General features: G+C 37.9%; 2 protein-coding genes across 2 annotated transcripts; both read left to right on the forward strand.

Annotated features, from left to right (window-relative positions):
• Positions 1 to 1,459: 1,459 nt before the first annotated feature.
• Positions 1,460 to 6,914, forward strand: nagk (N-acetylglucosamine kinase). Its single transcript, XM_007574577.2, has 10 exons — positions 1,460 to 1,571; positions 1,935 to 2,019; positions 2,254 to 2,352; positions 2,439 to 2,580; positions 3,352 to 3,462; positions 3,526 to 3,638; positions 4,425 to 4,512; positions 4,599 to 4,696; positions 6,054 to 6,132; positions 6,220 to 6,914. The coding sequence occupies exons 1-10, from the start codon at positions 1,543 to 1,545 to the stop codon at positions 6,423 to 6,425; spliced, it is 1,050 nt and encodes a 349-aa protein (XP_007574639.1). The 5' UTR covers positions 1,460 to 1,542; the 3' UTR covers positions 6,426 to 6,914.
• A 1,444-nt stretch (positions 6,915 to 8,358) lies between these two features.
• LOC103153600 (uncharacterized) lies at positions 8,359 to 15,208 on the forward strand. The gene is made up of 9 exons (XM_007574579.2): positions 8,359 to 8,486; positions 11,053 to 11,184; positions 11,276 to 11,359; positions 11,451 to 11,583; positions 11,667 to 11,729; positions 13,677 to 13,817; positions 14,711 to 14,801; positions 14,897 to 15,038; positions 15,122 to 15,208. The coding sequence occupies exons 1-9, from the start codon at positions 8,463 to 8,465 to the stop codon at positions 15,149 to 15,151; spliced, it is 840 nt and encodes a 279-aa protein (XP_007574641.2). The 5' UTR covers positions 8,359 to 8,462; the 3' UTR covers positions 15,152 to 15,208.
• Positions 15,209 to 16,186: the final 978 nt, after the last annotated feature.

A 16,186-nucleotide genomic window follows, 5' to 3' on the forward strand; every position in this document is an offset into this window, starting at 1 on the left:
GCAGCAGAAACAGCACGCTCCTCTGCTTCCCTCCACCCACCTCCTCACTATTGTGTAACTTCTTCCTTAAAAACACGCTCACTTTCCTACCTCATCGTTCACCCAAACTCTAATTAACTGTTTCATTTGCTCTCTATTTGTGTCGAAACGAACCCCGAAAGCTCTTACTTACATCCGATGATAATGATGGAAAGTTACCAGCAGGGTATAAATGTTGCAGAGCTTTTTTTTTTCCCCCTTTTTTGCATAATAATCCGTTCCCCCTTTTCTGTAGACCTGCTGTTGGTGCCAAAATAAATACGTTTTCACTTCAGAAAAATTGCAGGAATTTTAAATTAAGCAGTGTGTGTTGGCAAGTGGAGCTGCCCAGCTATATTAATATGTTGCAGATGCCTCCTGTTCCTGTTGGCTCACAGTGTAGCTGTGCTGTGTCTCCAGTGGTGATAAATCTTATTGACATTATTCTGACACTGGATAAGGATTCTTGAACAATGAGTCCCAGTCTCAATTTGAGGCCATAATGTCTTATTCTGTTTTTTTTTTTTTTTTTTTGTTGCAGTTTAGTTTAGCAATAACTTAACCAACAAAAGATAAACTCAATCGCTTTGCTGTGAAATTATCAAATAACAAGGTCAGTGTACACAGCAGTAAAATGAAGGAGCTGTATCTGGAAGAGAGGTTGGAAGATAGTGCAGCGCTACACTTTGGCCAATAATCATAAAGGGTCAGGCAGTGGAGAAGATTATTGGTTTTAGACATAGAAAAAATATTTCCAATTCCATGCAGATTCTGGTTATTAAAAGTCAAGAAGCTGATTTTTTTCATTTGAGAAAGTTGAAAAGTTTAAATGATTAACAGATAATATATTGACTTTTCTCTCCTTTAATACATTTTGTTTCCGTTAAGCATCTTAACAGACTTAACTCGTTGATCAATCAGGTCAAGATTATTCTGGAATAAAGCAGCTCTCTTTCGCTAGAAATGATATCTAAGCATAAGAAGGTCATTGTGACCAATAATGACTCTTCCCTCATTGTTGTACTTGTTTGTTTTTGGCTGTGTACTTTGTGCATTTTAGGATTTATTTGTGTGACCTTTTGTATTTTGAAGAGAAATTTCATGTACATTTATAGTAAATTGTGGATTTTGTGCATTTTTTCCACATTTTAATTGATATCTTTATATCAAGCTTATGTATCTTAAAGAGAGACCGTGTGTCTAAACATATAACTACTACTATTGTTGTTTTTATTGGTGTTTTACAGATAAATACAGCAATATACAAATAGTTAGATCAATAACAGTGAGGATAAAATTGTAGCAACTGTAGTAGTTAATAGTATGAAGAAACAACTAGAATAATAGTAGAAAATGTATAAATGAACTCAAAATTATGATTATTTTTTATTCATTTATTTGCACATAAAACTTTCAGCAGACACAAGATAGCACAACGCTGCCATCTAGTGGTTAAGATGTGATATTGCAAGTGTAACTGGATCTCGCGAGATCTCAGCCGACTACAGGGACCCAAACAGGAACATGGCATCGGTGTACGGTGGAATAGAAGGGTAAGAAAGAGTGGAAATATCCACTAAAACCGTTTAAGTTGAAGTGTTATGGCGTGTGTCTTTGAGTTTGTTTGAATTTTGCATGTTTATTTATGTCTTGAATACAAATAAATTAATTGTATAAATTAAGGCTAAACTTAGATGTTATTCGAACACGGAAGCGTAAATCTCGTGATCATCTCGTCCCCCTTTGCTACGTTGCCTTCAAATGAATGATTGCTCATGAAAATGCATAGAAACGTGTTACATGTTGCATTCTTTCATCCTTCCTGTCTCACTGAGGTATTTATGTTAGTTGTTAATAATGTCTTAACTTATCCCTGCATTTCTGTTTCTTTTGTTGTTGTTGTTGTTTTCATCCAGTGGAGGGACTCACTCCAGGGCTGTGCTGCTGTCAGGAGATGGGAAGGTGCTGGGAGAGGCAGTGGGACCCTGCACCAACCACTGGGTGAGCTGCACAGGTGCAGATAAAAGTCAGGGTGGGACAGTTTACAACCCAAAACAGATAGAAAGTGCACCATCTTTCAGTTCTAGTTGAAATAATTTAATCTCTCGCTTTTTATTATTATTATTTTTGAAGACTGAATCCCGGATATAGTTGCAGTTAATGCGGATTTCATTTCTTTTTATGATTACTGTCTATTCCCTGTGCTGTCAACTTGTGCTTTTGTGTCTAACATAGCTGATCGGGGTGGATAAATGTCTTGAAGCCATCAATGAAATGATCCATAAAGCGAAGATCAACGCAGGACTGGATCCAAACACGCCGCTACGCTGTCTGGTCAGTCAAATGGCTCCTTAAAAACAGATTCCTGCTTGCTGTCGTAATGTCAGGTTGAAACTATAATTCTTTATGTTTTTGTGAAGGGTATGTCTCTGAGTGGGGGTGAGCAGAAAGATGCCATCGACAACCTGATTGCTGTGATGAAGGAGCGGTTTCCACATCTCAGCGAGCATTACTTCATCACCACAGATGCCATTGGTGCCGTGGCAACGGCAAGTGATCGAGGTAAGCTTTTAGTTTTAATTTGGTGTTTTAATTGGTTGATAAAATCAAAATCTTATACATTTTGGATGCATAATAAGAAGCTGGGCTGGAGGTTGCCGCACATTAAACAACGTATGTCATATTGTTTATCATTTATCGTTATATATTCACTATTATAATAACAATTTTGATTTGTCGTTGTGGTGATAAATTCCAGTTATTGGTGTCTAAAACCACCCAAAACTGTTTATTGTTGAAATTATTTTGTTTTTTTGTATTCATAAATGTAAATAAATGTAAAAATATGATTCAGTGCAGTTTGTGTGTGCAAAAGTCCAAAAGAAGCGTATTGAAAATGGAAATATTTTTCAAAAGCAGTACTTGTGTTTGTGGAGGTATGATTGATGTGACATGCAGTCTGTCACACCTAAAACAGATGTAATAAATAGTCACTTTTATCACCCAACTTACTATCCTCGTTTCGATAAACACAATAGTGCGAGTAATGTAGTTAGCTTCTGCATTTTAACGTGCATGTAATTAAAGTTAGTACTATTTTATTTGTTTATTTGTAAGAATTACAATTAAGAACATTAGTTGGATTTCACAGGTTACATTTTTAGTTTCATCATTGCTTTTGTTAATGATTTCCTTCTTGCACCAAAGCTCCTCACAGTTTCCCGTTAACGACTGATACTTTACCCTTTCAGGTGTGTCTACCTAGGACTGTCATCACCGTTCCTTTATGGCCCTCTGTTATCTAACACCGTCTTCCGTGTGCCTTCTCACCAGGAGGCGTAGTTCTCATCTCCGGGACCGGCTCCAACTGCAAGCTGGTCAACCCTGACGGCTCCCAGGTCGGCTGCGGAGGCTGGGGTCACATGATGGGGGATGAAGGATCAGGTAGACATCAATGTCTATCTCTTCGTCGTTGCGGCACAGACTCATGTTGCTTTTGTGTTTCAGGGTTCTGGATCGCTCATTTGGCTTTGAAGACGGTGTTTGATGCCAAAGACAACCTGGCGGCGCCGCCGCATGACCTCGCACATGTTAGGAAAGCCATGGAGGAGTACTTCCAGGTCAGACACATCCAGAAGTTGTGTTTGCTTTGAAAAGGGGTGTCCAAAATGTGGCCTGCAAGCATAGCTGGCTGATGTTGATGAACCCTCTTTCGTCTTTTGTAGGTTAATATCTTTCTAAAAAAAATATTGGGTGCAAAAAATAGATCCCCATTTATTAATTTAGGCAGAGGAATGCTAACCTGTAAAGGTTAGCTAAGAACGGTTGGTGGCATTAACTAACTCTTTGGTTACCTAGCAACAACTTTTTGAGTAACCTGTGGTTACCTAGCAACAAACTGATGAGTAACTTGCACAGCAGCAGTTTAAGGTTTCTCCACCATGCTTCATAACTTTTTATAAATAAAAACCAACAGCGTAGAGTGAAATCTGTGGCTAACACAGGAAAGGTTACAACACTAGTTTCGTATTATTTCAGATATTTAAACCAAAAAACAAACTAATAACTATAGATGACAACTGATATGTAATGCTTCTATTATGATACATTTTTCAGCCATATTGTCCAGCCTTAGTCTGTAATTATGTGGTGTATCTGCAATAATTTACTGATTTTTATTCATATTTCGATTCAAATAGAATTGTCTTTTATTATTATTATTATTATTGAGCAGATAAAATAAAAAAGGCACAAATGTTTTTATTTCAAATGTTCTAAAAATATATATATAATTTTTGTAACCCCACGTGCTTTTAATTTAACAATTTTTGTCCTCATGTAAAGAAGTTCTTACACCACCTGTTTAAATGAGACTATAGTGAATAAAGCCTCATTCTCAATCCCAGGTGTCAGATCTGATGGGCATGCTGCCACATCTGTACAGAAACTTCCAGAAATCATTCTTTGCTGGCTTCTGCTTGAAGCTGGCTGAAGGTAATCGGCACGTCAGTTTCTTTTGTTTTGTTCTTGTCTTTGGTAGAAGCGGGTAAAGATGAAAAATATTTATCTTTCAATCTAAGGTGCAGAAGCTGGAGATGCTCTGTGTCAGCACGTGTTTGCCGAGGCAGGCAGAGTCCTGGCTAAACACGTAGCCGCAGTCCTGCCTGCAGCACAAGAGGTAGCAGGCAGCATGTATCATGTGGTATCAGTACCACATCAGATATACAGAGTTATGCAACCACTCGTATAACAAGCTCAAACCTCAATGCCTTTCGTTGGGTTTTATGTGATAGTAGTGCATATTGTGAAGTGGAAGGAAAAGAATGCATGTTTACTTTTATTTTTCACCAATAAAAATCAGAAAAAATGTTTATTTTTAATCCAAAAATTCAGAGGAACCAATCACCCATAGAAGTCAACAAATTATTAAATGCTATAGCTATTCTACAGGGAAAAACCTCTTGATAATCTGATACTTTATGCAAACATCTGTTTAGTTTATAAGATTCTTGATGACATTGCTGTTCCACCTTTACAAAGTTTGTTTCCTGAGATCATGACTAGAGTCACAAGGGCGCCCTCTAGAGGTGACGGCAGTCCTAAAACGTAGGACTGCTTTTAATAAAACTACCTTCTCTTTTTTTCACTGCAAGTGAAGTTGGAATAGTTTGCCAAATGAGATTATAACATGTTCTAGTTATAAAATGATAAATATGCAGATTTGCACTAATTACTGATGAAGGCAGAGTTATTGTTTTATAAATTCTGTCGGTTTGAAGTTTGGTTTACTTGGATTTAGCAAGATTTGAATAATGACTTATCAGACACATAATTAATTACTAAACTTGCTTTTAACCAATTTATAATCTGTTAATCATACTGGATTATATCAAGTTAGTGTTTCTTTTGTTATTGTTTTGCTACAACCTGGTAACATGCATATGACGGCGTATTAGGGTCATTGTAGTCGGAGAAAAAAAAAGCAAAATTTACACCAGTTAAAATTACTCTAAACCACCAAATTTGGTGATTAACAAAAACAAGGAAATTTCTGAATTTCAAAAGTTGAACATTGAAGATGCAGGAACTTGTTTTAAGTAAATAATTAATATTGATGAAAAGTAACATAGAAAAATCTTGTAATAAGTAAATTAATCTGCCAATGGAAATGTTTTTCTTTTTTTTAAATCAATATTAAGAAATGTTTTTAATCAAAACATGCTCTGATTTCTTGCTAAAAAGTTACTTGTAAGTTAGTTTTATTTAATTTCAAGTTTTCTAAGGTATTTGTACTGGAAACTAGACTGAAAATACTTTTGTTTTTGCAGTGCAGACAGAAGAGATGTAATTAGAGTATTTTGAAAACCATGTATCACAATCATGCACTGCTTGTTGTTAGTCTCTCACATAAAATCCCAATTAAATACACTGAGGTTTGTGCTTAAAATGTGGAAAAGTTTAAGGGATGTGAATAGTTTCTGTACTGCATGTAATTAACGCGTGAGCATTCCTCTTCTTTCTTCCTGTCCTCCAAGTCTTTACTGAGCGGTGAACTGGGTCTGCCCATCCTGTGCGTGGGCTCCGTCTGGAAGAGCTGGCCTCTGCTGAAGCCAGGTCAGAAACTGAGAAAACCTTCCAACGGTTTCCTCTGAATCGTAACCGTTTTAGTTGTACTTCCTGCCTCCGTCTGTCTCTCTTCAGGGTTCACAGAGGTTTTGGAAAAGGCAGCGTCGTCTGAGAAGCTGAAGGGTCGTTTCCTTGGCTACAGCCTCCTGATTTTGCAGCAGTCGTCGGCCCTCGGAGGGGCCAGTCTCGGCGCTCAGCATTTCGGCTTCTCCGTCAGCATGGATTATGGCGCCAATGCTAAAATCTCCTTTCAACACTCCTTCGGCGGCAGCAGCCAGTGACAACAAAGGCCACTTTATGATTTTTACAGTTCAGTCCTCTTTTTCCAATCACAATGACTTTAAATCAGGTTTGTGTGAGACTGAACTTGCACATGATTTCTCAAGATCCAGCCCTCAGATGAAGAGATTTAAAAATACATGAATCCTTTTACTTGGCAGCTTCTGTAGCAACAGCTGAAATATTTTTTTTTATTGAACTGTCAAAGTTTTTTTTTTTTTCTGACTTTTGATGATTCATTTGCACCATGGCTTTACAATAACAGTGTTGGTGATTTTGCAGACGGTTCGAGGGCAGGTCTGCAGAGAGAGACCTGCAGACCTCTAGGTTCAGCGATTAAAAACGATTAGATTTCACATAATCAACACATGAAGTCACCATGCAAAAAGAGGTGCTATTAACTTTGTATAAAACTTCACATTGATTCATAATCTTTATACAGTTCTTATGAAAGCAAATTTGCAATAAATATGAACGGAATCGATTGATTATACAAGCTGCAATTTTTGATGTTTTTAAACAAAACAAAAGTCAAGTTTGGCTTTTGTTGATTTTCTCTTATCCATATAGAGTTAATTTTATATTTTTATAGTATATTAGAAGTTATATACTTCTACTGTGATATTAAAAGTATATAACTAATTGATTTTATGGTATTTCTACATACATGTTCATTATGTTGTTTCCAAGTTAGTTTCTCATCAACAATAACTCTTAAAACTGTAGTTTGAGGCACTTGGTTAATGTTTAATGCTAGCAATGTGCAGTATCGCATCTTCTTTATTAAATCTCTTGTTTGTTTTTGTACTGAGAAACATGAAACTTGCATCATTCCCTGATGTAGTAAATACCAAAAAGTGAATAACAAAGTTATCTGCATCTGCCATTGCAGGAAATGTAACAAAAGCCTTCCCAAGAGTAACTACCAAAATTACTCCAAGAGGGCATCAACAACTCATTCAGGGAGTTAGTACTATGACTTAGAGCAACATCTACAGCACAACAGGCCTCACCTACCTCAGATATGGTCTGCTCATGACTGTAATAACAATAGAAAGATTGGGCAACAATGGCATCTATGGCAGAGTTCCTGGGTTGATCATGTCATTTTCCAGAATTACTGATGATGCTCTATCCAGGCTGTTCCGCAATTCTCACCTGATGATTGCTGGAGATTGGCACTGTCCCATTGTGACCCTGGAGGGAAGAGCAGGTGTAGCCGATGAACCGAAGGGCTTATTGATGATCCTGAACACTTGGGGAAATGTTCTGTGGATTAATGAAACAAAAGTTTGTGGAAGATGTGCTATATCTTAGTGCAAAACTAAGATTTTAATGTAAGGTTCCTTTGCTGCTTCGGTACTTGCTGTTATTGACATTATGAACTCTTCAATAGTGGAAAACCTTGAGGGAAAAGGTTTGTTCATCAGTTTGAGACCTTAAACTGAAGCAAACGTTGGTTATGCAGCAATGAGTCAAACACTGACTCATTGCTGTGTCTAAAATAAATTAGCTTCTGCAGTGGTCCATTCAACAGTGGGACTTTAATCCAATTGAGTTTCTGTGGCATGAGCTTAAACAGACACTGCCCACCAAAGTACCTTTATTAAAATAGTTCTGCAGCTGAAAGTGGGCCAAAATTCCTCCACAGAAATATGAAAAATACATTGCCAGTAAAACACTTGAAGGCATCTGTTGCCACCAAGAGCGGCAGCTTTTAGAGGGGTATTGCTTTTTCACATTTATCCATATTGGTTTGGGAATTTTTTTCCCCACCATTAATAAACAGAATAATCTGGAAATTGCATGTTGTATTTAATCAGGCTATCACTCTTGTTTTTCTTTAAACTCATCAATGTTCTTTCAGTTCATTTATCCACCCTTGGGAAAAACAGAACCAAGTGTGTGATAAAACATAATTACATTTAAATGTAAACAGTAACAGCCCAGAGAAGTAATGGGCATACTTCTCTGAGCTGTCCAGCAGAGAAGCTGCAACCGAGAAGAGGGATTAATCTGCCAAGGAGGAAGCAGCAAATATGTTTCCTTGGGCTCGCTACGCGGTAAATACACCTTTTGTTTTGGTTTTTACCCATTGAATGCTTTGAATTAGTTACTAAAGGGAAAAAATAAAACATTGTTTCTAACTGGAAATTCTATTGACACTCAAAAAAAACCGATCAACATATCTGAAGAGGCAAAAGAATAACATTAAAAAAAGCTAATTCATGTAAATCCAAAGCTTTTATAGATGGAATTGAGTTTATTTGAAAGGCTGCGTTGCTGATCTTTGACCTGATGGGGGCAGCATCGACTCCGAAGGAGAACACTTAAAGAAACGATATTTAAATATTAAATAGTTAGGCCGTGAAACTATACCAACAGTATAGTTTATTCCCGTGTGTGTTTTTATTTACCTTCCTCTTAGTGCTTTGCTGCGATAAGTCTGAAGTAAGTTGAGCAGCCTAACTGTCAGCGACACTGCTAGCTAAGAGGCTAACTGAATGAACAAAATGAACGGCTGTTTTTAAAAGTACTGAGCTTTTGTCGTCATGCTTTTTTATAATTATGGGTATTATTTTAGGATTTTTTTAAAAATAGCAAAGGTTATGTTTCTATGCTTCTTCGCATAAAACTTTAAAGATATATATTTTTACTCATTTTTGAGGGTTGTAGCAATTTTCAAAAACAATGACCAAAACAATAACTTCTTAACAGAATTATCTCGAAAAATGCACTTTTACAAAAAAAGTAAACAAAAACATCCATCCAATTAAAGTACACACAGAGATACATAATAGCAATATTTCACTACAGTGCGCACTATGACCAATAAACTCTGTAAACTAGGGCTGGACAATAAAACAACAATCTATATATATGTAGACATGATCGGTGCCAATAGAGCATGTCTCATAGAATATGTAATAATTTCAGTGAACTTCGATCCAGAACCGCACAGCATTCGGGGGAGATGTAGGCAAAGCAAGCGCTTTAGGCGCTCAACGTTTCACCGCTAGCTAAACTAGATCGGTGGCATGAGCTAACTTACTCTGGTTACCTAGCAACAACCTGTTGAGTAACATGCGCAGCAGCAGTTTCGTAACTAGAAGAAACAGTCGATAAAATAGGAAAGGTCTCGTCACCAGTTTGGCAGTATTTTAGATATTTAAAACAACAAAAAAATTATAAATAATTAATGATGACTGCTAATATTAAACACTTGTATTGCTATGCGTTTTTCAGTCATATCGCCCAGCCCGACCATGAACCACATATGTCAAACTCAAGGCTTGCTGGCCAGATCCGCCTGCCATAACTATTTATGTGGTCATCAAGACTCTACAAGGCCACATAAATAGAACATCAAGATAACAGCTGTGTGCAAAATATTATTTTATCAGTAAATAAAATCAGCTTTTATTTTTTTATTTGTATATTGCCACATTAATTAATATTTAATTAGTTAATTAATATTTTAACTTAGCTAATTGGTAGTTTTAGCAACACATTCTGCCACAACCGCATCTTTGACATTTATGATCTTGATGTGGCTCGACATTAATTGTTTGAAACCCCTGCTACAAACCCTAAGTTATAATTTTAAAAAAACAAGGTTATTTTTGCCTGATATATTAAAGCATGTACAGACATATAATCTAACTAATTAGGCTACAACATATATAGAGCAATGGCTCCTTCAAAAAGTCACTAGTAACATTCAAAGCATAAAAATTTTACTAAAAGTGAATTTATTTCAGTTATTCTGTGAAATATTATTCTGTGAATATTAAACTCATAGTAAACAGATTCAGTAGACAACAAAATAAATATTTTTAAACACTTACCTATGCGTTGAGGATTATGATTTTTACAGCTAATCAAATTCCAAAATTCAGTTAATCTAGGGTAATTTTAGAGAGACGAGTTAACCTAACAGTTACGTTTTGGGACTGAGGGTGGAAGCTGGAGTACCTGGAAAAAACCCAAGCATGCACAGGGAGAACATGCAAACCCCCATGCAGAAAGTGTTGTCCTTTTGGTTAAAGGGGATTGACAGAATATAGTATGAAAAGCAGGAGTGCAATTAAGTGTGTTATATGTGATTTATTGTACATTTCTTTGTTTTTTTGTTTCTGGATAAATGGGTTAAATTGGTTATTACACATTTATTTTAATGTACAATTATGCCACTGAATAAAAAAATAAATTAGTTACACATCTTTTACATATCTTCACCAGGACAGTAATATACATTTTAAGTACCCTTAAGTAGCAGTTTTTATGTACTTCTTTCTGTATCAATAACTTGTTCTCAGCCAGAACAAGCTACTGGCTGAGCTAGTAATTGTAGCACCATGGTTAGGTATAGATGAATAGATGAACACATCTATTCATTACTACACACAACTAATTGTGTGTAATAATTACCCAGAAATTAGTACTCTTCTAGTAATTTCTGTACCTTACAAAGGTGTATTTTAAAGAATAAATTTTCCTTAAACAATTAGCTTTTTCAGGTGGTTGCCTGAACATAACATTGTTTCTGCTAACCTGCATGTTTTTACGTCTACCTGTCCATTTGCTGCTAACTCCAGCTTTGTAAGATCCCTGCTGTTTTCCTCTCAGGGTCTGGCTGTGAGCCCTTCTGAGAGATTTACTACCACCTACAATTCAGACTTTAAACCATTTCACCAACGTAGATCATTTCTGAAGCCCATACCTCCCAGTAAACGTGGGGTATTAAGCATGATGCGCATGGTAGGTTGGGTCACCCAGATACACAGAAAGGCATGTCTCTTTTTTTATGGCGTCACTTTTTTTTACATTAGTGCTTTGGCTGTTTTTACAGCCTGAACGTGATACGTCGGCTATGTTGCTTCAACACTACTACATGAAAACCCCCGAAACCAAAGCCTCACTTGTTGGCCCCCAGGTAAGGCCATGCATGCTTTCAGTAACCCATTCATGCTCATCTAGTTCTCGGTTGCTACCAGCAACACTCAGATTCTGCTCTGGTCCTACAGACCCCTCCGACTACCCTTTTCCCAGTCTTCATACCCTCACTCGGCGGCATAGCCACTTCCTTCACTGAGGAACTCAGAAATGCTGGCTGTTTAAAGGATGAAGCTCCATGGCACAACGTCTATGGTGAAAGAGGTAAAGAGGCATTTTTTGAAGCAAAGAGACGTTGAAGCTCCAGTGTGCGTCTTGACATTCAACCTGTTTTCTCCCGTCGGCAGCTGGCCTGTTGAAGCGGCAAATGGAGGAGCCAAGTGGGACCTCTGACATTCACTACGAGGAGGGTGAGGACACATTTTTCACAGTGGTTTTGCGCTCATAAAACGATCATCTGAAGCCAAAAGAGAAGTGTTAAATCCAGGAGTCGATATTGTTCGTACCACTTGAAACGTTACGCATGTTTATCGTGTTACGGTTGCTTAACGGTTGCCAGGCCGAGGCGTTAACGGGCAAGCGGCTCGAAGATTGCGGCTATCTTTTTTATTTATTAAATTTTTTTAAAGTGTTTTTGGTATCTGGTCTGGCAGCTGTAACGCTCAAGCAGTACAACAGGGCAGGGCTGCTGAAAATTAAGGATCAGACTTCACAATTCGCGCATTCACATCAGAATTTTATCCCACCAGAGTTACAACGGACGTTATGCCTGCTCTGCTCCATGCTGATCGACCCATAACGCCCCGTTTACACTGAGCCGCTCGTCAGTTAAACCGTAAAATTTTTGTTGTTGCGAACTTGTTAAGAAGACAGTAAAGACCGGTACTTTTTGAAAAATTTCCGTAACACTCCCCGCGGAAGTTAGTCTTATGTTACACATAATAAGAAAGAGCAGAGGAACCGTTTTTTGCCATATTGTCGTTGATGTGCCGCCATTTTGAAACAGTCGCTTGCCGTTGGCGGCGCAATGAGGTGTAAGTTATAATCATATGTCGCTGAAAATTAAACTGAAATTTCACGTTTTTTTTTTTTTGTTTTTTTTTTTGTTGTTGTTGTTGTTTTTTGGTAGCCATATTTCTAAACCTTATTAACACATTTTTTTAAAAGTGTCTTTGAATTGGATTGATACCCGGTTCAGCACATTTCAATATTTTTAGAGGGACCAACAGTAACAGAGTAAAATATTCCGATATGATAAGCATTTTACAAACCACACAGCTATGGGGTGCCGTTTGTACAGCTACACAGTAGAACATTAACAGCAATATTTTTGGTTTACTTTGCTCACGTTTCAGTCATATTTTTACCACCATGTTATTCATAAATTTATAAATGTCCGAGTTCCAAACTAAATATTTAATTCACAAGCTAACTGTTCAGTTTGCAAACTACATATGTAGTTTTGAAAATAAATATTTATTTAGGAAGCTAAATATTTAGTTTGCAAAATTCATATTTAATTCCAACCTAAATGTTTAAGTCTGAGCGAAATATTTAGTTCCAAAATAACATTTATTTTGCTAAGTATTTAGTCAAAACTATTTAATTTTAATACTAGATATTTAACTTGCTCACTAAATATTTTGGTTGCTAGTCAACTATTTAGCAAATGTTCATGTTGAAAACATAGGACGTGCTGCTTAAATTGTTTCTATAAAGCAGCATGTTTTATAATAGCATACGTTAGGCTATACATAATACGCACATGTCCTCTTTATAATGTCTGTGGTGTGAAGTTTAGAGATTTTCGATCTATCCCTGCAGTTTTCCACTGTCCTTGTCGGCTTTACGTCCTCCATCATTGTGCTGGGACCACAAAAATCTGCTGTGACCATTTCAAATGAGTCGCACTAACCCCAGTCATCGGGGAACCGGTCCACAGAGGATGCTGTCTCCACTGTACTACACACAACCCTGACACACCTGCAGCATCTTGACACTGATGTTAGGATGCTATTTGTCTTCAGCATTTAATAACTCCCATCCCTGAGAAGCTTGATAGTGACGTTCCATGATCTGGGACTTTCGGCATCAATGTGACTATGAATCGGGGACTTTCTTACCAACCGGCCTCAGATGGTGAGAATAGAGGACCAAACATCATCCACCCTGGTCCTGAACAGAGGCACACCACAGGGCCTTGTGCTTGCATTCAATGTGTTTGTGGCTATAATGTGACAAAATGTAAGAATTGTGAATCATTTTGCAGGGCAGTTAATGTTTACCCGAGGGACTGAATGCAGAAAAACACATCTCTCATGTACAGAGTTTAATTCTCTTACTTTGTGCTCCTGCAGGAGTGATTGTTTTATCACCGTACAGAGGTCCCATCAAGTGTGAGGATGTCCTGCAGCTTCTGCACAAGACTGCCACGCCGACTCACATGGGCACCGTTCCACGGGGGACGGCTCCTTACATCACACTGAATCACGCCACAGGTTCATCATCTGCTGTTTTTTTTTCCAACAAGCTGCGGCTAAAAATGATCCGGTCTATGTCATGAAAAAAGTAGCGAGTAAGGGTTGGGCAGGGCAGAAGGAAAAAAAAGCAAACATTTAAGCTGGAATGCTGGAAGAAATAGACATAGAACAAAGTTTTATTGAGCAATAAGGGCATCAGAATGTAGTTTGTTTATAAAATACTTTATTTAAAAAAAAAGCGGAAATCACATTTAGTGCGCAAAGGACAAATCAAATTATTTCTTTGTTTGTTCACAATTAGTTTGTGATTTGTCCACCTGCCTTGCATCCACCAAGGCAGGTGATAAATGAAGCCTTAAAGCATTAAAAATGCAGTTGATTGGAACAGGAGGCAGTACAGAACGAGAACAGAATCGATGTGCTAAAACTAAAACCTCTGACAGTGAAGAGGAGTGATCTGTGCTGCCTGCGAGTTGTAAATCATTTTTATTAGCCTAGTTGTAAATAGTTAGAATAAAGTATTCTCGCTTGCGTTCTGAAAGCGACATGCGCAGAGGATTGATTGACGTTGACTGATAAACACTCTATAGATTCCTCTATTGGTACGCTGGTAGACAACTAACTCAAACGACTGACTGCAAACAATTGAAGAAAAAAGAAAAAAAAAAGATTCTTAAAAGTGTTGACTCAGAATGCAAGTCCAAGCCACACTTTTCAGATTTTTGTTTCCCTTCTACTTCACAGCTTTGCACCACTTTGTGTAGGTCTAGAGGGTAAAAATCTCAACACAGTGCATCGAAGTTTGTGTGCTTGTGGCGGCATGAAAAGACGTAAAGGTTCAAAGGGTGCTAAAAACTTTTGCAAGGTGCTGCGAATTCACTTTTCAACTTTTCAACTTTGATTGGACGCAGGAGTCACGGGGGGCAACTTGACCGCCGTGAGCCAACCAGCTGTATGTCAGCCCGCCCCCGCCCTTCAATCTACATCCCACTGCTGCACCAAGTACGTTACAGATACACAACACTTTTATATATTAATATATATATATATATAATTTAATAATTATTTTCTGACTCTTGTCTCTGTTTTTCTCCCAGCTGTGGAGTTAAATCTGAGCATCCGTTAGGTTGCTGCTGTGGGGCCCAACTTGTCCCTGCTCACATCTGTCAGAGCGGCGGCCTGCCACACCCCATCAAGAGGCCTCCGCTGACCGAGTATCAGGACAGCTATGCTGCTAAGGTACGGACCGAGGCCGCAGATCCTCTCCTGTCGTCGCCGTAATGTTCTAACCTCTTTTCTCGTCTCCGTGTTTCTCTACCCAGTGGTTCCAGCCGAAGATCAAACCCGGTTAACGTCACCTTCCTCCTTGTCACAAAGTTCAGCCCCCAATACACAGCTCATGAAAAGAAGAGTTGTTTGTCTTTAGTCTGAAACGTAACAAACCGGTCGCGGTGCGAAGAGCTTCGCCTTTATCGCACCACCTGTTTTCAGGCTTCGCAGCAGCTTAATTTAATTGTTGCCAAAACAGATAAACGGTCAGAGCCGGTTCGGGCTCGAACGCGTTCCCCCCCAAGGACGCAGGAGCTGAGCGTGAGTCATGACTCCCACCAGCCACCCAGAGGAGGTGTGTTAGAGCTTAGAGAAGGTCTTAATGTGACGTAAACGTAGAACTACCACTCAGGGAAAACGATGGTTTGAGATTGAAGAGGCTGCATCTGAATAGTTTGAAGCGTTGTTTTTGAGGGACATGGTTTCTAAAAAAAACCAACAAATTATTGTGGATTTTCTTCAAACCACACAGGGTGGCAACTACAACACCCAGCCTCAATGTCGGCCGTTGAAACTGGACGATTACATACAGACATCTTTTTTTCTCTCTCTGCCTGAAGTTGAGTCAGACTAAAATGTTTTGTTTTAGGCCACTTAGTATTATTACTAAAATTATTTATATTTGCTAAATGCCTTAAAACATAGAATGAAAATGCTTTATTTTATTGTAACTTTTTAAATTCAGTTTACATAACAGGATTTGTATTTTTCCCACAGTACATTTCACAGTAAGTTTTCAGATTTTCCCAGCACCACAGACTGGAGATAAAAACAACACAAATTAACTAAAAACAAACACAGTTTCAATTCACTATAATATAATTTATTACTGATTTGTGATAGTATCCCACAGGTAAACTAAAATATAACAAAATGTTTTGAAATGTCACACAGCTTATACTCCAGGCTGGTCCAAGAACAAAACACCAAAATATAACGTTTTAACATATAACATATAAGCCGACCTTTATTTCAATTACACAGATCAACATCATTGAACCATTAGGAACAATAAATATTCATCATATAGAAACAATCCAAACTGAAAGTGTTGAGGT

Source organism: Poecilia formosa, unplaced genomic scaffold, assembly GCF_000485575.1.
Source record: "Poecilia formosa unplaced genomic scaffold, Poecilia_formosa-5.1.2 Scaffold357, whole genome shotgun sequence".
NCBI classification, from domain to species: domain Eukaryota; kingdom Metazoa; phylum Chordata; class Actinopteri; order Cyprinodontiformes; family Poeciliidae; genus Poecilia; species Poecilia formosa.

Coding starts and splice junctions, on each gene's coding strand:
- nagk (XM_007574577.2), top strand. CDS start 1,543: ATGGCATCGGTGTACGGTGGAATAGAAGG. Junction 2,020..2,253: donor GACCCTGCACCAACCACTGG/GTGAGCTGCACA, acceptor TGTCTAACATAG/CTGATCGGGGTGGATAAATG. Junction 6,133..6,219: donor CTGGCCTCTGCTGAAGCCAG/GTCAGAAACTGA, acceptor GTCTCTCTTCAG/GGTTCACAGAGGTTTTGGAA.
- LOC103153600 (XM_007574579.2), top strand. CDS start 8,463: ATGTTTCCTTGGGCTCGCTACGCG. Junction 11,360..11,450: donor CCTCACTTGTTGGCCCCCAG/GTAAGGCCATGC, acceptor CTGGTCCTACAG/ACCCCTCCGACTACCCTTTT. Junction 11,730..13,676: donor TGACATTCACTACGAGGAGG/GTGAGGACACAT, acceptor GTGCTCCTGCAG/GAGTGATTGTTTTATCACCG.